Source organism: Cibotium barometz, chromosome 7 (genome assembly GCF_041138505.1).
Source record: "Cibotium barometz isolate CiBa-2024 chromosome 7, ASM4113850v1, whole genome shotgun sequence".
NCBI lineage: Eukaryota > Viridiplantae > Streptophyta > Polypodiopsida > Cyatheales > Cibotiaceae > Cibotium > Cibotium barometz.
Window position 1 is genome coordinate 783,735 of NC_141052.1, and position 21,806 is coordinate 805,540.

Genomic DNA, 21,806 nt, shown 5'->3' on the forward strand with positions numbered 1-21,806 from the left:
CCTGCTCTAGCACCCGCCTCTAGCCCTGCAGTCGGCTACTGTTCCTGTACCCGCCTCTTGTCCTTGCACCCGCCTGTGGCTGCTGCCCTTGTACCCGCCGGCTGCCACCCTCGTACCCGCCGGCTACTGTTCGCACCAACCAGGACCAGGCAGGTTTGCTGCTGCCCTGTAACTGCCCTCACACTTGTCGGTTGCTGCTGCTCCTGTACTCGCTATTAGTACTTACTGTCGATTGCTGTTTGCACCAACGAGGACTAGGACCACATTAAAGGGGACAGTCTTCTCCTCTTAGATCCCAATTTGAATCTAAATCAGGCGCTTGTTTCTGCAATTCAAATTCAGATAAGATTAAATTTAAATGTTGTTTTTCCAAGTCTTGTGTAGGCAATCATCACCACCGGTTCCCTTCACCGTGGAAGGCCACTGCGATGGTGATGTTTCTCTGTGAGTACCTTGACCGCACCCTCACATTCAGAGGAGCCAGTGAAGGTCAATGGGGTTTGAGGGAAATTGGGAGCAAAGCTTACTTGGAAGCACCAGTTATCACTCCCTCCGCGGTGCCTCACCTTGCTAGGTTTAGTACGGGCGTGTCTGTTGGTGCATGGTCCCGGAAGACCAATGAGGGACGGGTGTTCACCTAGTGAAGATGGGAGATTGCTTGTGATTTGGTCTACTCCGACAACCGATTCTTCATCGACAGAAGTCTTATTGTTTTCAGTTATATTCACTCCATGTTATGGAGAAATCTGGCCTTGGGGCCCTTGAACACTTGTACATATAAATACTCCAAGAAATACAAAACTGTATTGAGGGGGGGGGGGTGGGCGGCCCTTTCCGGCCCCAGTGATGGTGTCAAGTGTTCTTTGTCATTTCCAGTTTTAATGTTGCAAGTATTTTTCCATTGTTTGTGATCTAATAATGTGTATTTTACCTTCCGATTTGTAGGCCTCCCGGAGGGAGCGGTTACAGCCACGTAGTGGACTACCTTATCACTGTTGGTCCTAGCTAAGAGTAGGCAAGAGCTGGTCCCTCACATGTGAGTGAGCAAGAACACGACTAAGTGGGGAGAGATAAGAGTTATGTTAATGACCAGCAAGGTAATCAACACATTAACAAGAGATGAATGAGGGGATTAAGAAGGAGAGAGTTATGTCGATGACTAGCAAGATAATCAATACATTGACAGGGCATTAATGAGGGGATTAAGGAGGAAGACACAAGGGTCATGGAAAGCATAATTGTATTATAATAGGGGGATTAAGGAGGAAGACACAAGAGTTGTGGAAAGCATAATTGTATTACGATAGTTGGTCCCTCGAGACGTGGGAGAGTTCCAAGTTTGGAACTCCGCAAAAAGTCCAATAGGAAAAGGGCAAGGAGATTCCTTAATGGAGGATAGCAAGTTTTAGTGGGAGAGAGTTGTAGACACGACTTTCTCAGGAGGAGGAGTTCGGTACTAAGTGATTGGCCGATCAATTTTTCAAGTGTTACTCCACCGAGCACGTCTTGAAGGATTGTCCGAGGACCTTGGAGGAGCAATCCAAGGAGGTCAAAACTGGAGGAGCAGTTTGAGGAGGCTTCTTCAAAACTGGAGGATGAGTGTGAAGGAGATTCATGTGTGCGGGTCTCGGCCTTATCATTTTTGGGTTGATCACACACGAGGGGTGCTTCATTGCATTAGGCCACATTCACACAGAGAAGAAGTATTCAGCCAGGTCTTTGAGGGAGAGTCTTCACAATTGCCATCTGCGCTAGGTGGAGAATGCCTGAGTGGACGACAGTTGCTTCAGTTTCGGGGTAGTACTAGCGGTGTTCGCACTTGCTGTTTGCATTGGGACTCTTCTCACTTGCCGTTTGCGTTGGGTGGAGTATCCTCAATGTTGGGTGTCATGGAGGCATGATAGGAGGACAAATCATCGGATGGACAAATCATCGGATTTGTCTTCACGATGGGAGGATGTGTCAGTGATGTGTCTTCACATCACATAGATTTCTTGGAGACTGTACCGACAATGGCCAGAGTTTTTGCTTCGGTGTATAAACGGATGTATTACTTGGAATATGTACCACAAGATGGTAGTCTAGACATACAAGTGCCAAGCAATATTGCTGCTGTATACAGATTTGGTGCAACTTTTCTCAGGAGTCTTGTTCGTGGTTCTCCTTTCTCCCTTCAGGGTGCATTGGCTTTGGTTGTTCTTCTTGTGGGCTACTTGAGGATACTTAGTGGTCTGCAGTTTTTTTTTAATGGGCGGTTGGATAGACGGAAAGCACTGGATTAGGCAGAAGTTGGTCATTCGCAGGTTTCTTTGCAGGTTTTTCTGCTGAAGGAGTGAAGATGGAATGTGAGCCTTCGCACTGGACGGAAAGTGGTCTCACAGTGTTCGGGATCCTGGGTACCTTGGATGAGCTTTGCTTGGATCTTTTCCTTTTATGGAAGGGCATTTTATATGGACACCATGCATGTGAGGTGTTACGACCCTGTGTTTTCCCCTTTGGACAACAAGCAGGTGGGCACGGGCACGGGACGCACAGTGTGGACATGCATCAGTTGAATGTGAAAAGGAAACTCATAAGTTTGGCCAGCCCAAGTGTGAAAGGGGACAAAAAGGAACTTTAAAAGTTATAAGGTTTTTAAACCTTAGATGATTTAAAGGCTTATTATTATATTTTTGAAAAGCATGCGTTTCCTTTAAACTTTATTTTTTGGCGTTTTTAATGAAAAGCTCATCGCCTCTTTAAAAAGAGCGAAGGGTGGTGAATTGGAGGAGGTGACTGTGGCGTGGCGCATGGTGAGACGGCAGGCGCAACTCCTTGAGTGAGAACTGGCACAAGGTATGAATGGGCGCTGCCGCCTCCAAGAGCTGTCGGTTCCGGGTGATGCTGTTGCCGCCGCCACTAGGAACTGTTGCCGCCGCCAGAAGCTGGTGCCGCCACTAGGTACAGCCGCCGCCGTCAGGTACCGCTGCCGCTGCCGCTGCTCTTGTTGCCGCTGTTGCTACTGCTGCTGCCGCCGCCGTCTCCAGGTATTGTTGCTGTTGCTGCTGGGCACTGTCAGGGGGCTGTGCGCATGGTTGAAGCCAGGCGGGCTGAGCTCATGGCTACAACTAGATGGATCGTTGCCAGCGCATGGATATCAGGAATGCTGGATGCACGGGCTGCCAGCATCCAACGACCAGATAGGTGGGCAGCTAGGCTAGCTATCAGTTAGGTGGACAGCCAGTTGGGTAGTCAAATGGATGCTAGGTGTGGGAAAGTGGTGCAGAGAATGGGCACACAGCAATGAATTTAACCAGGTATTGATGGTCGTGGAGTGGGTTACATGCATGTGTGGAAGCAGCTAGGCAGGCGAACTTTGGTATCATGGATTGCAGGCCTTGTTTACGAGATTGGGATACAGAGGATCAAGCTGCATAGGCACAGGATGATGTTCTTGAAAGAGATGTGTCGTTGCTCTTCGACTTGGACTTATGTGTATTTAGGGATTGCTTGACACGTCCTCTATCTTTCTCTCTCTAGGTTTTGGCAACCGTGATCTGATGGTTTATCTGTCATGGAAACAGGACATTGGTCGTTCGTGAAGAAACAGGACTTTGGTATCGAGGATACAGGACTATGGTTTATGGATACAGGTCTATGGTTTATCAGATACATGTCTTTGGTTTCATGAGGAAAGCATGTCTCTGGATTCATGTGAACAGGTTCTAGTTTTCTCAAGGTTACATGCAAGCTGTGACTATAGGAAGGACATGTGGTTTGGTACAGCCCTACTGCTGTTTGGGAAAGGGTTGTGGGATCCATGGTTGAGATGGAGAAGACCTTTTCAAGCAGGGAGGTGTCGTCCAGGTGTGCCTTTTTTATAGAATGCTTTGCTGTACTAAGCGAGAGTTCTGATTTGGAAAGTCCTGGGTGAAAAGTTAAAAGGATCCTATTGGTAAAGGATTTGACAAGTTGTACTTTGTACTCATTTTTGATCAAGTAAAGAAATACCGCAAGGGGCGCCACTGCGTTTTGGGGCCAATCGGTGTCCTTGTATTATTTGCAGGAGCATTCTAGCTCCCCTGTTTGTTTTCCTTTTTCAGGTTCACATGGGTGATGAAGTGTTGTGTGTGAGTGTTTGTTCCACCGCCTGTCAGATTTCTGAAGGCCGGTTTCATGGTTCCATCGCCGGGACATGGTCGACTTTCTCAAGGAGGCGAGTCCGTGGTTGCTTTGGTTGGGACAATCGCCAACTTTCCTAAGGGGGTGAGCTCGTGGTTGTCTCATGAGAGTCACATCAAAAGCTTCAACATGTGGAAGGTGAAAAGGAAGTGCAGGAGACAGTGCAGGATTGTGTGTCTTTGCCTATATGAGGTGAAGAGCAAAAGCTAAAGATGAAGCTCTGGAGAAAAGACACTAAGGACAGGAAGTAGTCAGCTAGGACTAAGAAGTAGTTGAAGTGTTATGGTGCAAGAGATGGGTTGAAGGCTATGGCTTTTGACATTTTGTCACCAGTGGTATCTTCACGGAGACTTCATGGGTTCAGAAGGCATCTTCTTTCTATGTTTAGCAGTAGTGATCTACTATGCTTCATTGGGGACTTGTGCTTACCACTTGGGTGAAGTGCAAGCAAGTTTTGGGTGCCTGTGGATGTATCAGATGAGGCTCGGTTGGAAGCAGAGGAACTTGATGAGGTTCTTATTCCAGAGCAGATACTGGAACATACGGAAAGAAAGAGGTACAAGGTAAAGTTTCTCGTCGCTATCTTGTGAAGTTCAAGAACTGTTCACTGATGGATGCGAAGTGGATGGAGGAGGGTGACTTAGCAGATTCACCTCAGGTATTGCAGCTTTATCTTGACGCCTTTGAGTTGGAGCCAACTCTTGCGACGGCTCATTCAGGTTCAGTAGAGCTTGGGTTTGGAACATTGCCTCCACTCCCTTGTTATAGACAGGCTATGGATAACTCTGTCTACACCTATGGTTAACATAGATGGTTTTTGCCTTTGGAACTAAGGTATGACTGAGGAAGATTGGGACATTGATCTTTGTCATATGGTTTTGGTTGTTCTTGACCACAGGATTGGTCAATTGGATATTGAGATGGATGCTATTTGTGGAGTTGGTCTCCTTTGGAATGGCATGGTTTGGTTGAGCTCAAAGTTTGCAGCAACCTGAGGTAACACTTCGAGACTCTATGAAAGGCATTAGGCTTGCGAGCAGTCCTAGAGTTGGTTTGGTTCATTTATGGATTAAACTCTACTTGTGCATATATTTATACACTTTCTGAGGTATTATTGTATTCTGGTGCCATTGGATCCTGGTACCCTTGAGAATACATTGGGCAATACTCTGAATGTGTCAGGATGAGATGCATGTATGTTGGTATGATACATCAGGTACTTTACCATGTTCATGGTGTATCACTGAGTGTGGCTCCTGCAGGATGGCCATGTGTAGAGTGGGTAAAGCATCAAGAGGGACATATGTGGGAAGTACTTAGTGGATGTATTGAGTGCTTTCATATGCTCATGTTGTACCATCAGTCGTGTGTGTTGCGGGATACCCATGGGTGTAAGGCTTGCGAGCAGTCCTTAGACTGTTACTTTAGAGTAGGTAGAGCATCTTGAGGAGCATATTGTTTGCGAATGCATATATGTATCATGCATATGTTTGTTATATGTAGAATGATGCATGGTTTTGTTTTTGGCTAACACACGTTACGTGTTTCCACTTGGTTTTAGACTTTTGCTGCTCTGCAGGTTTTGAAGGAACAAGCAAGAGTTGTTTGTCACTTCGACGTGACAGTGTGACCTTATTGTTCAAGATGATTGTTTCATTACCCAGATGCACTAGAGGGGCATTGCTTTGGTCTCATAAGGGGAATCCTTCTTCATTAGATGCTTACTGTGTTATTGAGTGCAATCGAGGACGCTTGCTATTTTTCAAGATGGGGGTATGTTATGACCCTGTGTTTTTCCCTCTGGACAATACGCAGGTGGGCACGGGCACGGGCACGGGACGCATAGTGTGGACAGGCATCAGTTGAATGTGAAAAGGAAACTCATAAGTTTGGCCAGCCCAAGTGTGAAAGGGGACAAAAAGGAACTTTAAAAGTTATACGGTTTTTAAACCTTAGATGATTTCAAGGCTTATTATTATATTTTTGAAAAGCATGCGGTTCCTTTAAACTTTGCTTTTTGGCGTTTTTAATGAAAAGCTCATCGCCTCTTTAAAAAGAGCGAAGGGTGGTGGATTGGAGGAGGTGGCCGTGGCGTAGCGCATGGTGAGACGACAGGCGCAACTCCTTGAGCGAGAACTGGCACAAGGTATGAATGGGCGCTGCCGCTGCCGCTGCCGCCAGGAATTGCTGCGATCGCTAGAAGTTGCTGCCGCCACCAGGTACAGCTGTCGCCACCAGGTACAGCCGCCACCGTCGGGTACAGCCGCCATCGTTGGGTACAGCTATCGCCCCTCATGAGGTATAGTTGCCGCCATTGGGTATAGTTGCCGCCACCGGGTATAGCTGTCGCTGTCGCTGCCGCTGCCGCTGCCGCTGTTGCTATCACTGCCGCCGCCGCCGCTGCCGCCGGTTGCTGCTGCTGTTGGGCACTGTCAGGGGGCTGTGCGCATGGCTAAAGCCAGGCGGGCTGAGCGCATGGCTATAGCCATATGGATCGCTGCCAGCGCATGGATATCAGGAATGTTGTATGCATGGGTTGCCAGCATCCAACGACCAGATAGGTGGTTAAACATAAAGATTTAAACACAAATGATTGTTCTTTATGCAAGTGTAATTAATTAACAATAAGAATATATATATATGTGTGTGTAGAAAATACATATGAAGTGTATTATCATATATATATATATATATATATATATATATATATATATATATATATATATATATATATATATATATATATGGATAGTGAAAATAATCGAATTACATAGTAATACTAGATATTATATGTTTATATATACACAACAAATATTTGAATGTATATACATGTACAAAATAATATGTACTGAATATTATATCAATGAATGGCAAGCTGAAAAATACGTCACAAGAAGAATACCTAGATTAGTAGTTGAATTTGGAAATTTGTTTTATAATTGACAAATTAGTACGCCAAATACCTTTGAATGTCGAAGCAAGTAGAATGTGGAAGCGACTATTTGTTCGATAATGTTGAATCACATCTGTGAAAATCTCAATCTTGGATAGAGAAAGTGATTAGTAAATACATATTAATTGTGGTATTTGTTGAAGCCGAGAAAAATTTCCTCATTCAAAAAGGCGTGGAAAAAGTCACAAGAAACTCTTGCAATAAGGCTAGAAGTTGATGTGAATTTTGCTGATGAAAAACCCAATCAAAACTATGTGAAGGAGGCTTAAAAGAAGCCTTTAACAAGACTTTTGCAAGATCTTAAAAAAGCTTAGTGGTAGCCTTTAATAAGGCTAGTTAAAAAATAAATATGTTGATTCGATGTTGAATATATATATATATATATATATATATTTTCTACCTCTCTCCTTCTTCTTTTTCCTTCTTCTCTTCTCTCTCTACTTCTCTCTCCTTCTTTTGTTTCCTTCTTTTGTTCTCTCTCCTTCTCTTTCTTCTTCTCTTCTCTTCTCTTTTACTCTCCTACTTTTTCTCATTAGCTCACCATAGTGTGCCACGCAGGCCTCAAATAATCCCACATAGTATTGAAAGGTGAAAAGAAGTTGAGTATAAAGGGGAGAAGGGAATGGTCTTGTCTTCGTTTCTTAGGAGACACCCACGTTTTTTGAGTGGTGGGGAGGTGAGGAGTCGTCTCGGTGCTGTCCGTCCGTCTGCCGGAGTCTGCTCTTGCTGCCGCTTGTCGCAGTTGCAGGTGCTCCTTGTCCGTGTTGTTGCCGGTGGTTGGGTTTGTTGCCGGCGCTTGCGGTCGGCTGTATTAACTGCCTCTTATGCTCGCTAGTGTCGCCTCTGTGCTGGTGGTGCTGAGTGTACTTGCTAGCCGAGTCGGTGCTGTTTGCTTTCTAGTGCTTTGTGCGATGTCCACTGTAGTAGTGTGCACTCTAGACAGTAGATAGGTGGCGCTCTGACAACTGGTGTCACTCTCGGGTTTTGTGCCGGTAGCTCTCACCTTCACGCAAAGGACAGCAGTCATGGGCCGTCTGAGTGCCCAATACACAACTTTTTTTTTGTATTTCTGACAAGAAAAGTATGCGGCACAATTCTTTGTGTTCCTTGGCTCTCTGGCTCTGATACCAATATTGGAAGCTCACGGTTGGCCCTCTATTAAAAATCAACTTGAAAGAAATACACAAGCTTAAAATAAAAGAAAGCTATGTACGCGACACAAGAATGGGTTAAATCTCCCCCTGGAACCGGCCTTCAGAAATCTGATGGGCGGTGAAACAAACACTCGCACACAAAACACTTCAACGCCATTGAGGACCTAGAAAAGGAAAACAAACAGGGGGAGCTAGAGTGCTCCTGCAAACAGTACACGGACACCGATTGGCCCCAAAACGCAGTGGCGTCCCTTGCGGTATTTCATTAATTGATTATAAGAGCTTACTATCCTTCTTGGGATGAGAGGAATAGGCTGAATGTTGATGTTGAGGACTGTTCCTTGCTCCAATGCTGAGGTCCACCCTTCGATGCCGGCTTCCCTCCATGTAGGAGATAGGAATGATGAACTATATGCTGAATGGACTGCTGTCCCACTGTCTTTCCCTTGTCTCCAGGGAAGGAAACGCTGAAGGGATGGCTTTGGGATTGATGCGATGCTGATGCGATGCTGAAAACGCAAATGCTCTCCTGTTGCCTGGGAAGGAAACACTGAGGAGATAGATGCGTTGGCTGAACTGTACAAGACTGAACTAGATGAGATGGCTGAACTGAACTGGATGCGTTGATGGCCTGAAAACGCTGATGTCAGATGTGATGATGGACTGAATGGTATGCGTCTCTATTTATATGAGTGAACTGGTGCTGGTCGGCCAGCCCTAAATGCTCACGACTGCACCTAGATGCCATAAATGCCATCAAATGCTGGTCGGCTGACTTGAAGACTGTCGGCTAATGTACATATGCTGTCGGTTGATGCTAACAACCTCGACCTGATGCACATTAATGCCTTATATGCTCATGATGACTAAAATGCTGATGTTGGTGATGAAACACCCCTACATGATGCTCATACTGATATATGCCTGAATTATATGCCTGATGATGCCATGCCACTTGTACACCCGATGGGTGTGCACGTGACAGTTCACACTTTTGTATTTAGGCTTATGCAAGCCCAATGTGGAGATCCATTTTTTTGGCTACATGTATGTTGGCTCTTGCTTTTTGTACAAGGAAATATATTTAAATACACTATGAAAAGGACGTCAGCCACTCTCTCATGGTGGGGGTGTCACGACCCTGTGTTTTTCTCTGGACAGTATGCAAGTGGGCACGGGGACATGGTGGACAGTGTGAATGGCATCAGTTTGGAGTTGAAAAGGAAACCCATGTGTGGACAATCCCAAGTGTGAAGGGGACGAAGACATTTTAATTAAAAAGGTTTTATAACCTTTGGTGGCCCAAAAAGGCTAATTTGGGGAGGCTACTCTACTCTTGGAGGATGCGCCTTTTTCTCTTTCTTGCTTTTTTTGGAAAAGGCTGCTGGCGGGCTGCGCTGGAACACATACAGGCGCCTATCTTTTGATGAAGGTGTGCTTTCCACTGAGGAGGACTGCTCTTACACGCCGGTTTCCTCCTTTGCACAGAGGCGGCTGCTGGACAGAGGAGCACATGTGGGATGGTTCTCCTTTGCAAGGACAGCAGGCTCTACGGGCTTTTGACAGGTTGCAGAAGGGAAGGTGTTAGGTGGCTGTTGGACTGGCTGCAGGCGGACTGAACAGCCGCTGCATGTACAGGTGTCATCATGCCATGCTCTCTCTCTCTCTCTCTCTCTCGTCAAACGGGCGGCTGCAGGCAGCGCTGGACAGAACAGTGCATGCTTTTCTCCACGCACAAGGGGAACTGTAGGCGGCTGCTGGACAGAACAGTACGCGCTTTTCTCCACACGCCTTTGGAAGGCTGATCGGGGAGTTTACAGGCGGCTGGCTGCAGGATAACGGTGGGGAGCAGGGAGCGTTGTGTCAAGCTGGACAGCAGCAGGCAAGGGCTGGACTGTAGGTGCAGGACTTTTCTCTTTCTCCCTCTCTTCCACCCATATAAGGCGGCCAGGACTGCAGGCCATTTCAGGAGGGGATGTGCTGGGCTGAACACAGGCAGGTTGAGCAGGTCTCTCTCTATCTTTCTCTCTCTCTTGGAAGGAGCGGGCTGAAGGAGGCGCAAAGCTAGGACTATTTTGAGATTGTTTATGGGCTGTTTTTGTTTGGTAGCAAATTCAGCTATGTGCTTGAGTTTCCGGCTGCAAGTACAGGTCACTTGAATGTGTTTCTTGGCATGGGAGTGAAGCAAGCTCGCATGGCTGCATGCTCATGGAGCAGATTGTTTTCTTCCTACTAGAAAGGAACAGAGGGACCTACAGTTATGGGCATCTCTATGTTTCCAGATGTTTCATGAGGGAACAGGTAACTAGATGTATGCCGCTGTTGGCACTGTTGTTGAATGGTGCCATGAAGGGTTCTGTATGGAAACAGAAGTTTCAAAGGGAAAGAGGCCTAAGGGTTTCATGTTGAAACAGGTCTTTGTTTCATGTGGAAACATGTATTTGGGTTTCTCCAGGAGATAGGTCACATGCAGGCAGAAGGTATAGGAATGGACACATGTTTGGTACAGCCTTGCTACTGATTGGGCAGGGGACAGGGAATCCATAACAGAGATGGATAGTACCCTTGGAAGGTAGAGAGGGTTGGTACAGGTGTGTCGACTGTATGGTATGCTGTGCTGTGATACGAGTTCTCTTTTGAGAGACAGTTTGGGAGTCTGTGTTGTGATGCAGAAGCACTGGATGTGTCAGGGTGTGATGTTGTTCATAGTGTGAGAGGCTATGGATGGTTGTGGCAGTCCTGATCATGGAAGAAGACTTCTGTATGCAGGACTCAATGTGTGAGAGTCTTTTGAGGTGAACAATGGCTGGACTTGTTTGTGGATGCCGAGTGGATATGAAGCCATGATGCAGGGTATTTGCAGGCTTCAGGAGTTCTACTATGACGACTGAGTTCCCAGTCTTATTGTAATCTAGGACAGCATCATAGATCTATTCAGATCTCATTGTAACCCATTCATCTAATATAGTTGCATTGCATTGCATTGACACTATGTGTCTATTTCTTAAGCATATCATTAAGTGCAGCTGCTTGGTCAGTCTAAGGTTGCGTTTACGACGGTCAATCCCTCACATGTCACATTGGTATCAGAGCGTTACAGGGTAACCAACCTTAGATCATTCCATCAGTCATTCAATCAGACATCATGTTAATCGCTTCCGCACAGTTAAACCCAGTTCTCAAAATCTTGCAAGCCACCCTTAGGGATTTTTTCTTAGGTATGCACACCCACATAGTTGTTTCTCGTACCGGTACGAATGGGTTCGTATGGTACGGTTCGTACGGTACGATACCGTACGATATCGTACGGTACGAGGGGTTCCCCCCCTCCCTCCCCAAAAAAAATTATTTTTCCTTGAAAAAAAATTTCCCAAATGCTTTTAAAAAATATAGAAACCCTGCTTTACGAAGATCCCAAATGCTCGCAATACTTCGCAACTTTTGTGTCCACTCAGTATTCCATATGGGGTTGTTGAGAGACCTAAAAAATCTGGCGAGGTAGACTGGTAGTGTACACTTGATTGGTAGGATGAGAGAATCTTGCTACATCACTTGGGGATCCCTGGTATAGGTAGGCTAGACAATTAGATTCTCAAGTTATGTACGAGGGAGAAGATTTGGACATGGCCATTTTGATCTAGAGAGGAGTCCCTAAACTTATCACCCTAGATGCACTTCTTGTATTTGTGCAAGGACGGTCCCTTAGTCATAAACGTTACACTGGGAGACCTTTGGTATTGCATTACCCATCCAGGGAGAGACACATATCCATGTTCTGGTTCCTCAAGCACTATAGACTCCTCCCCTCCCAACCTTCCCTCACATTCAAGCTTGAAGCTCCATAGGTTGAAAGTGTAAAAAATAAAAGCCGTATTTTATCGTACGGTATCCGAAAATTTCATATCGTACCAAAAATTTCCGTACGGTATCGTATCGTACGGTATCGTATTTTCGTACCGTGACAACCATGCACACCCATCAGGTGTACAAGTGGCATGGCATCATCAGGCATGTAATAAGGATATTCATTCAGGCATATATCAGTATGAGCATCATATGGGGGTGTTTCATCACCAACATCAGCATTTTAGTCATCATGAGCATTTAAGGCATTAATGTGCATCAAGTCAGGGTTGTTAGCATCAGCCGACAGCATATCTACATCAGCCGACAGCCTTCAAGTCAGCGGACCAGCATTTGATGGCATTTATGGCATCCAGGTGCAGTCGTGAGCATTCACGGCTGGCCGACCAACACCAGTTCACTCATATAAATAGAGGCGCATACCATTCAGTCCATCATCGCATCTGACATCAGCGTTTTTAGGCCATCAACGCATCCAGTTCAGTTCAGCCATCTCATCTAGTTCAGTCCAGTACAGTTCAGCCAACGCATCTATCTCCTCAGTGTTTCTTTCCCAGGCAACAGGAGAGCATCTGCGTTTTCAGCATCGCATCAGTCCCAAAGCCATCCCTTCAGCGTTTCCTTCCCAGGATACAAGGGAAAGACAGTGGGACAGCAGTCCATTCAACATATAGATCATCATTCCTATCTCCTACATAGAGGGAAGCCGGCATTGAAGGGTGGACCTCAGCATTGGAGCAAGGAACAGTCCTCAGCATCAGCATTCAGCCTATTCCTCTCATCCCGAGAAGGATAGTCATCGAGGACAACATTATAGATCTATTCAGATCTCATTGTAACACATTCATCTAATATAGGTGCATTGCATTGCATTGACACTATCTGTCTATTTCTTAAGCATCATTAAGTGCAGCTGCTTAGTCAGTCTATGGTTGTGTTTACGACGGTCAATCCCTCACATGTCACATTGGTATCAGAGCGTTACATGGTTACCAGCCTTAGATCATTCCATCAGTCATTCAGTTAGACATCATGTTAATCGCTTCCGCACAGTTAAACCGAGTTCTCAAAATCTTGCAAGCCACCCTTAGGGATTTTCCCTTAGGGATGCACACCCATCAGGTGTACAAGTGGCATGGCATCATCAGGCATATAATAAGGATATTCATTCAGGCATATATCAGTATGAGCATCATATGGGGGTGTTTCATCACCAACATCAGCATTTTAGTCATCATGAGCATATAAGGCATTAATGTGCATCAAGTCAGGGTTGTTAGCATCAGCCGACAGCATATCTACATCAGCCGATAGCCTTCAAGTCAGCCGACCAGCATTTGATGGCATTGGCGCATACCATTCAATCCATCATCGCATCTGACATCAGCGTTTTCAGGCCATCAACGCATCCAGTTTAGTTCAACCATCTCATCTAGTTCAGTCCAGTACAGTTCAGCCAACGCATCTATCTCCTCAGTGTTTCCTTCTTAGGCAATAGGAGAGCATCTGCGTTTCAGCATCACATCAGCATCGCATCAGTCCCAAAGCCATCCCTTCAGCGTTTCCTTCCCAAGAGACAAGGGCAAGACAGTGGGACAGTAGTCCATTCAGCATATAGTTCATCATTCCTATCTCCTACATAGAGGGAAGCCGGCATCGAAGGGTGGACCTCAGCATTGGAGCAAGGAACAGTCCTCAGCATCAGCATTCAGCCTATTCCTCTCATCCCGAGAAGGATAGTCATCTAGGACAGCATCATAGATCTATTCAGATGTCATTGTAACCCATTCATCCAATATAGGTGCATTGCATTGCATTGACACTATCTGTCTATTTCTTAAGCATCATTAAGTGCAGCTGCTTAGTCAGTCTAAGGTTGCGTTTACGACGGTCAATCCCTCACATGTCACATTGGTATCAGAGCGTTAGAGGGTAACCAACCTTAGATCATTCCATCAGTCATTCAGTTAGACATCATGTTAATCGCTTCCGCACAGTTAAACCCAGTTCTCAAAATCTTGCAAGGCACCCTTAGGGATTTTCCCTTAGGTATGCACACCCAGCAGGTGTACGAGTGGCATGGCATCATCAGGCATATAATAAGGATATTCATTCAGGCATATATTAGTATGAGCATCATATGGGGGTGTTTCATCACCAACATCAGCATTTTAGTCATCATGAGCATATAAGGCATTAATGTTCATCAAGTCATGGTTGTTAGCATTAGCCGACAGCATATCTACATCAGCCGACAGCCTTCAAGTCAGCCGACCAGCATTTGATGGCATTTATGGCATCCAGGTGCAGTCGTGAACATTCAGGGCTGGCCAACTGCAGCAAGGCTGGCCGACCAGCACCAGTTCACTCATATAAATAGAGGCGCATACCATTCAGTCCATCATCGCATCTGACCTCAGCGTTTTCAGGCCATCAACGCATCTAGTTCAGTTCAGCCATCTCATCTAGTTCAGTCCAGTACAGTTCAGCCAACGCATCTATCTCCTCAGTGTTTCCTTCCCAGGCAACAAGAGAGCATCTGCGTTTTCAGCATCGCATCAGCATCTGATCAGTCCCAAAGCCAACCCTTCAGCGTTTCCTTCCCAGGAGACAAGGGAAAGACAGTGGGACAGCAGTCCATTCAGCATATAGTTCATCATTCCTATCTCCTACATAGAGGGAAGCCGGCATCGAAGGGTGGACCTCAGCATTGGAGCAAGGACAGTCCTTAGCATCAGCATTCAGCCTATTCCTCTCATCCCAAGAAGGATAGTCATCTAGGACAGCATCATAGATCTATTCAGATCTCATTGTAACCCATTCATCTAATATAGCTGCATTGCATTGCATTGACACTATCTGTCTATTTCTTAAGCATCATTAAGTGCAGCTTAGTCAGTTTAAGGTTGCGTTTATGACGGTTAATCCCTCACATGTCACAGTGAACACTCTAAGGTTCACTCATAAAATAGAACTAATGTATATCATAATGTGCACATAAAATATGATTGCCATTGTTGAATAAATAATCGCCACGCACCATGTGTCAATAGATTTTCGTCGAAGCAAGGCTCAAGCCCAATGGATCCATGCACATCCCGCACACTAACCCTGCCACTTCTCTGCACTAACATTCACAATATAAGCTCAAAATATGTGACAAGTTAGAGGTGATCAGTCTCGCCTGCACATAATAAATATTCATCAAATAAATCCATAAATTTCAAATAATGTGAATAATTCCAACAATGACACGTGGCAGGTCGTGGACAATAGGCCGACAACATATACTGGCCAATGAGTAGCATTGGTGCTTTGATAGCCAATTAATCATAATCATCTGCTTTCCTGAGCATTGGACTTCACATAGCTTTTCTCTGTTGGCAAAGTTAGCGAGGAATGTGGGCTGTAGTTGACGTTTGCCCTTAGCCATATCCATTGATTGTACTGAAGATTCACTTATATTACTTCTTTCTTGTACGTAATACAGTTAGTAGATTAGGACTCTTGTGTGTGATGTGTGGCATTCCGCCACACCCATCCTTTCTATCTCTGAAAATCCTAGCACACTACGCTATGAGTAGCAGCCAAAGGAGGACATGAAACAAGTAAAATAAGCCATAGGTGAGCTTGCCAGCCCCAACTTTGATGGTATTTATGCGTAATCTGTGTTTATCTCAGTTTCGTAATTATGTTTTTTCAAGCAGGACTGATTATTTTGATATTGACTCTGTATATTGGTTTTGCTAGATGTTTCTTGAAGGCTGGATATGCTGTCATCTTTTTACATAGACGGTCTGTTCCCTTCTAGCTAACTATGAGGTTGGCAAATTAACCTAGCAATCTTTTAAGACTTTGTACTGCTTAAGGGATACATATGTTTCTGTTGGTGGATTTTCCGCAGAGGAACTGTGCAGCCGTTTGGCAGATTTATTCCAGAAGATGCGGTCTTCACTTGTTTTGAACCAATGGACAGTTCTAGCATTCACGGTAAGTTATAATATTTTGTGCCTTGAATCATTGCATGGTTTACTTTTGGTTTCAATGTTAAGGTGCATGTAGTAGTGGATGTAAATGAACTCTTCCATATGGCATGCACGTTTTTTAATTCTGAAACTGGCAACTAAATCTGTAGGACATGTCTGAGTCAATGACAGGCCTCAAGTACCATCTTGCAGAAACATATACATAAATACCATCTAAAGGGTTGCTGGCAAGCTCACTGCCCATTGGCTCAACCATAGCTCTGTTCAGAGCCTGAGGCTAGCCCTACGCCAACCATGCACGTCACCCAGCTCCTGGTGTCCCGCACCACTGAAACCCCCCTTACAAGAGCTTGGTCATGGTGTGATCTGGGTCATAATCTCCTGGGAATCCACTCGCTTATATAGGCTTGGATTCAGTAATAAAATCAGTCTTAAGTCACTTAGCCCAATATTTTTAAGCCTAACCTCATCAATAAAGCCAGTCTAGTTATGTCCTGTAGGTACATAACATGTTTACATCTAAATTCACTTTATCACGGATGTCACCACATTCTCTAGAAACCTTATCTGCAACGCATCATAGGTGGATAGAGTATTTGAGGGTTCTGATATATCAAAAAAATATACTGCTCCACTTGGAAAAGTAGTGTTTGTTAAAGATGCTGTGAGGATGCCATAGCATGTAGTCTATGCTATGCATGATAGAGTTGATGATTTGAAGCTTTGTCAGTAGACTCACTTTGGTTTTTGTTATAAGGTGAACGTTCCCTTTAGTATATGTTTTAGCCTTTATGTGCTGGGGCTGGACGAGGGCTGTTGGGTTGTGACCGCCTGAAGAAATGGTGGGGGATCCTCCTTTACATAGGCAGATCTACCCCAATCCTCTTTGCTTTTTACCGGTTGGGCTGGTCAGCAATAGGCTGGTCAGCCTAGTGCTGACCAGCCTCTGGCCCACTTTTTTTTCCCCAAATTTTTTTTCTATCTTAAGCCTCTTGCCTGTTTATGATTGGAATCAAGTCATTGGACACCCTGTGTGGGATACTTTGTCAGGCCTGTTTTAGCTGGACCCTTCTCTTCTCCCTCTTGGCTGGCTACCCTTCATGTTTTGCTGGTCTTCTTTTGCCATGCCTGCTTCCCTCATGCCTAAGATTCCTGGCCTGTGCAATACTTCACAAAAATTTGGTCTTGATACGCCTCGAGGAAAATGTTATCAGTAACAGTTGTGGAAGAAAAGAGACGAGGTTGTAAAGGAGAATATGTAGGTGGTTGGACTCGTGACGGATGTTCATCGATTGTCATAATGGTTCCACATAGTGCTACATAAGTTCAAGTTTCTCTTAAATTTTTACAGACTTTCCAAATGTTTTTAAGGTTTTTACAATCTTGCAAATGTTAAAGTGAAAAGTTTTTGCATATGTTGGAGTGAAGTGTTTGGATATGGAAGTGTAAGGGTGATGTTTGCTAAACTACAGTGCGGGGAGAATATCTCACAGCTGTGGAACATGCAGTTAGGTCACACCATGAGGTTTGAAATGAAGGTTTTGGCTTTAACCTGTTTTTTTTTGTGGCATGCGTCTGTGCACGGGGACCCGAAAAGGAAACTTAATAAATTGAACTGTGCAGGCAATGATGGGGGGGAAACTCTTGAAAGTGCCATATTCTACACTCTTCGAATATCTACAGGTTTCTCCCTTCTTTGTTTTTAGGAAAGCAATGATGATGAAAAGCATCTCAGACCAGGGTAGCTTAGTGCACAAGCGGCTAGACAAAGCTATAGACCCACCCTTACCTGCAGATGCACATGATGCCATGCACGGGTTTCTTTTGCCATTTCTTTCATGGATGTATGATTGGATATGAAACAGATTTTGCGCATAATTGCAACCACTATGAACTGCCTCCACAAGGTCGGGATGTTCTACCTTGCGGCTGCAGTATCAGACTTTTATGTTCCATGGGAAACCATGGTAAGCTTTGTTACTGTTTGAGAATGTGCTCCTACTTCAAGGTTGGTTGACAGGTAACAACCTAAGAGCTTGGTTCCTCATCTTCTTGTGCATACAGGACGAACACAAAATACAATCTGCAGGAGGCCCTCTAGCAATGCAGCTCACAGCTGTCCCCAAAATGATCAAAGTATTGAGGGAGACTTGGGCTCCTTCGGCATTCTGTGTCTCTTTCAAGGTCACCCCTTTCCCTCTTTGCTAGTGTGCATCTGCCAACTTGTGTTTGGATTGCATGTATTGGTCAGAAGGCAAGTTTCAAAATCCTGATGTTATGGTTTGTTTTTGCAGCTTGAAACAGACGTGAGAATTTTGATACAAAAAGCAAAGGAGGCACAGAGTAAGTACAGAATGCATGCGGTTGTAGCCAATGAGCTCTTGACAAGGAGGCACAAGGTCATTGTAGTGACAACTCAAGGAGAAACAGCTATAGAGAAGGATGGCTTACATCCAGACGTGGAGATGCCTCTTGTCGAGTTTTTGCAGGATAAGCACACAGACTATATCAATAAGCATGAGGAGTTTATCAAGCTCTGAGATTTTATTGGCACTAAACATGCAGATAACCACACATTTGAGTGAAATAATTCAGCTCATGATTGTAATTAATTCCTAATAGTGGTCTACAAATGTCTCTGGATTAAACACAAGTAACCCTGACGAAAGCACAAAACACGGCGACTCTCTATGCTGAGGGCCCATGACAAACACTCTCAATTAAGATGGTCATGTATTGATGACATCATAAAAAACATAGAGGGTATCTAATCACTTTGAAAGTGTGGTAGATTATGAATCTTTATTATTATCATTTTATTGTGTGTGTGGGGCAAGCAGTGACTCCTGCTTACTACGATTTGTGTGTTTTAAGGAGATGGATGGTTGTGAGTGAATTTTCCTCCAACTACTATGAATCTCAATTCCAAGATAGGGGATTGTTTGCTCGGTGTGCATTACTTTGTTCAAACCTCCATTGGAAGTTGTGGCATGCTCTGTAGTACTTGGCTCAAAATTGTTAAGAATAGCTAAATTGGCCACTAGCACACTTTGTTCCCATTAATTAATGACAGTCAAAGAATTAATTCACCTTTGCATGCAGCGATGCTGTCTTCGACTGTGGGTAAGCATGTGTGTGCCCTCCTATGATGCATGCGTGTGCTGTTCTTTGTGGGTGCCGGCTGCGCATGCGTTTTGGTTTCCATGGAGCACTGTGGGTAAGTGTGCGTGTGCTTTCCAATGAAGCGGTTCGATCCCGCAGTCTTCAGGTGCGTGTGGGCTTCTTTCTTTTTTCTGCTCGGTGTCTGCACCATTTTGGTTCGCTGCAATTTGCTGGACTCCAAGCTTCCGATCCATGCTTTTCGTGGAGGCATGCGGGTTAGTATCCGTCTGGTTCCAGTCAAGCACTTGTTAGCGGTTTTTCTTCCTTCTGCTTCATTCTAATTTGCTTGACTGGAAGGTTTGGACGGCTTCTGGGTTGCATCGCACGCGTGTTTCTTTTTTCTCTCCCACCTCTGTAGCGTTTTGCTTCGGAGTCATGGATTGGACCTCCATACGAATTGGGTAGAACGTTGCGGATAGTTCTTGCCGCCTTACGGCTTCTGCTTTGCAAAAACCCACGTGTGTTTCTTTTTTCTCTCGCGGCTGTGCACTGCCAGTAGATTGCACCTCTTTTGGAATTCAGTTGACTGGAAGGTTCCGACTGCGGATCAGTATCTTCTTTCTTTTTCCGTTTCGCCTCTGGATGTTTTTGGCTTGCAGTGCATGTGCACCTTCGTGAGATTTCGCTGCAGTGGAACGTTCTGGTGATCTTTCAATTTGTCATGTGCAGATACTTTTGTCTATGCCAACCTGCGTTCTGTGTGCTGTCTGGATTGCGATGGCTCCACAGAGAAGAGTCGGCTCACCTTGCAGGAGGAATGTGCTTGCTGATATTTCGAATTGCCCTCTTGGGGACAGGTGCTCGAGAGGTGATGTGCCTGTGGCTTGCCAGGAGGCAGCACCTCGTATTACAACGCCTCCTGAGGGATCTGCAGCAGTGCACAATCTGGCTGTAGTGAAAAGTTGGCTCGATCGTCAGGTATGTGCACAATCTGGCTGTAGTGAAAAGTTGGCTCGATCGTCAGGTATGTGTTTTATTTCCATGTTTTCAGTTCATGTTTTTCGTCATGCACTTCTACAAAGGCTCATGTGCTCTTGTTTTTGCTGGGTTGTCTAGAAATGAAACCAGATTTTCAGAGCATACAGTACAAGATTATCTTGGGGTCGTCAAGAAATGAAACCAGATTTTCAGAGAGTACAGTACAAGATTATACTCCTTCGACACCAACATGTCCAAGATTGGCTGGTGAGAAAAGAGAAAAGATGCTAGAAGTCTTTGTGACTATTGGAGTTGGCAGTGCTGATATTGACCTTTCTTTTTGTAGGCCAATCAAAGAGTTTGTCCATAATGAATGCATGAAAGGATTATTTTCCCTTGAAAAATGGGGCACACTGAATCATTTGCATTTCCAAATGGTGGTGAGGGTTATGGCTCTGTCTCTCATATCGGTTGGTAAAATGATTAAAAGATATATGGGTTGGCATATGGAGAAACCGCCAGGTGGTTTGGTTATGTGCCGTGGTTTGAAACAAGTTCGTATGCACACTTTTCAAGGTATGTTGGGGTATTGTATGAAAGATTTGTATAAACCACACTTCAGGTTCTTCGCACATAACATTACAGCTGAGGAGTTGAATGAGGGTCGTCAAGTTTATACTTTGTATGGACAAGCAGATTTGAATAACAAGGTGTGCTTGACAGTGCTGAATCTTTTTGATAGATGTTATGTGTATATGGACAATTACATTGTGAATAACTTGGCCACAGATCTCGATTCAACTTTACTGAAGATATTACAAATAGGAGAATATTATCCAGCTGCTTCGTGGGTCATTCCGAAAGCCGGACAGGGCATGGACAGGAAGCGTGCAAACACAATTTGGAAAGTCATAAGGATGCCACACATGGCAGAGGCTCACAACTTGGATGATATTTTCTTCTCAGTATTCCAACTCCTAGGTATTACCCTCAGTTTGAGGAGGACAGACGGAGGTTTGACGGAGGGGCTATACGACATCAACATCAGCATGCTCACACTCCCGAACGTGCCAGACCTTTTTTTTTTTCCGAGAAAAGATCCTTTCATTAGCTAAAAAAAACGCCCACTGGGCTACAAAAACTCTCCTGCTCATAAGAAGGCAGAGCAGAGATCCAACCAAGGTAGCTAGGGAGACTCTCCCGAGGTGCAAAAAGGTACAAAGATCAGTAAAAATAACTGAGAGCTATATCATACAATAGGAGGGGGGAAAAGCCAAACAGGTGGCCTGTAATGCTAGCGAGGGGTTCCCGCGTGTAGTGTATAGAAGGGGCCGCTGCGCCAAGTGGTGTGGACGGCCTGGCGCCGCAAGATTGCCGCATCAGAGTCGCCCCGGATGATGCGGTCATACTGTCCGCGCAGGGTGTGGATCAGCTCCTGCCAAATCCCCCGAACAGTCTCTGCTGGTGGCTCCAGTCTCCCCTCAAAGGCCCTGAAACACCGGACTCTCCAGGTGAACCAGATGGTGAGGCTGCTGAGGAGCTCCCATCGTAAATCCCTTTCCTGTGTCCAGACGGCGGACGAGAAATCCGATGAAGGAACAAGGCGAG

At 45.1% G+C, this 21,806-nt stretch overlaps 2 protein-coding genes across 14 annotated transcripts in view; both read left to right on the forward strand.

Moving 5' to 3' along the window:
* The window catches only part of COAB (4-phospho-panto-thenoylcysteine synthetase), a 65,840-nt gene extending 46,679 nt beyond the window's left edge, over nucleotides 1–19,161 (forward strand). For both annotated transcript variants that reach the window (XM_086799969.1, XM_086799968.1), the window contains exons 4-10: nucleotides 15,883–15,927; nucleotides 16,037–16,122; nucleotides 17,591–17,643; nucleotides 17,742–17,801; nucleotides 17,984–18,085; nucleotides 18,183–18,302; nucleotides 18,413–19,161. In XM_086799969.1, the coding sequence (XP_086656095.1) occupies nucleotides 15,883–15,927; nucleotides 16,037–16,122; nucleotides 17,591–17,643; nucleotides 17,742–17,801; nucleotides 17,984–18,085; nucleotides 18,183–18,302; nucleotides 18,413–18,658 (712 nt within the window). In that variant the 3' untranslated portion in view covers nucleotides 18,659–19,161. The remainder of the gene's footprint in view (nucleotides 1–15,882; nucleotides 15,928–16,036; nucleotides 16,123–17,590; nucleotides 17,644–17,741; nucleotides 17,802–17,983; nucleotides 18,086–18,182; nucleotides 18,303–18,412) is intronic.
* Nucleotides 19,161–21,328, forward strand: LOC147636554 (uncharacterized). Of its 12 annotated transcripts, none has more exons than XM_086799978.1 (4): nucleotides 19,161–19,241; nucleotides 19,950–20,244; nucleotides 20,337–20,465; nucleotides 20,545–20,941. In XM_086799978.1, exons 1-4 carry the CDS (start codon nucleotides 19,185–19,187, stop codon nucleotides 20,577–20,579), a joined length of 516 nt encoding a protein of 171 aa, XP_086656104.1. In that variant the 5' UTR covers nucleotides 19,161–19,184; the 3' UTR covers nucleotides 20,580–20,941. The 12 variants fall into 12 exon arrangements, 11 of the variants coding, with proteins under 11 accessions (XP_086656104.1, XP_086656102.1, XP_086656105.1 ...); XM_086799976.1 differs by lacking the exon at nucleotides 19,161–19,241 and adding an exon at nucleotides 19,264–19,335; XM_086799979.1 differs by lacking the exon at nucleotides 19,161–19,241 and adding an exon at nucleotides 19,271–19,335 and having other exon boundaries at nucleotides 20,078–20,244.
* The last annotated feature ends 478 nt before the right edge of the window (nucleotides 21,329–21,806 follow it).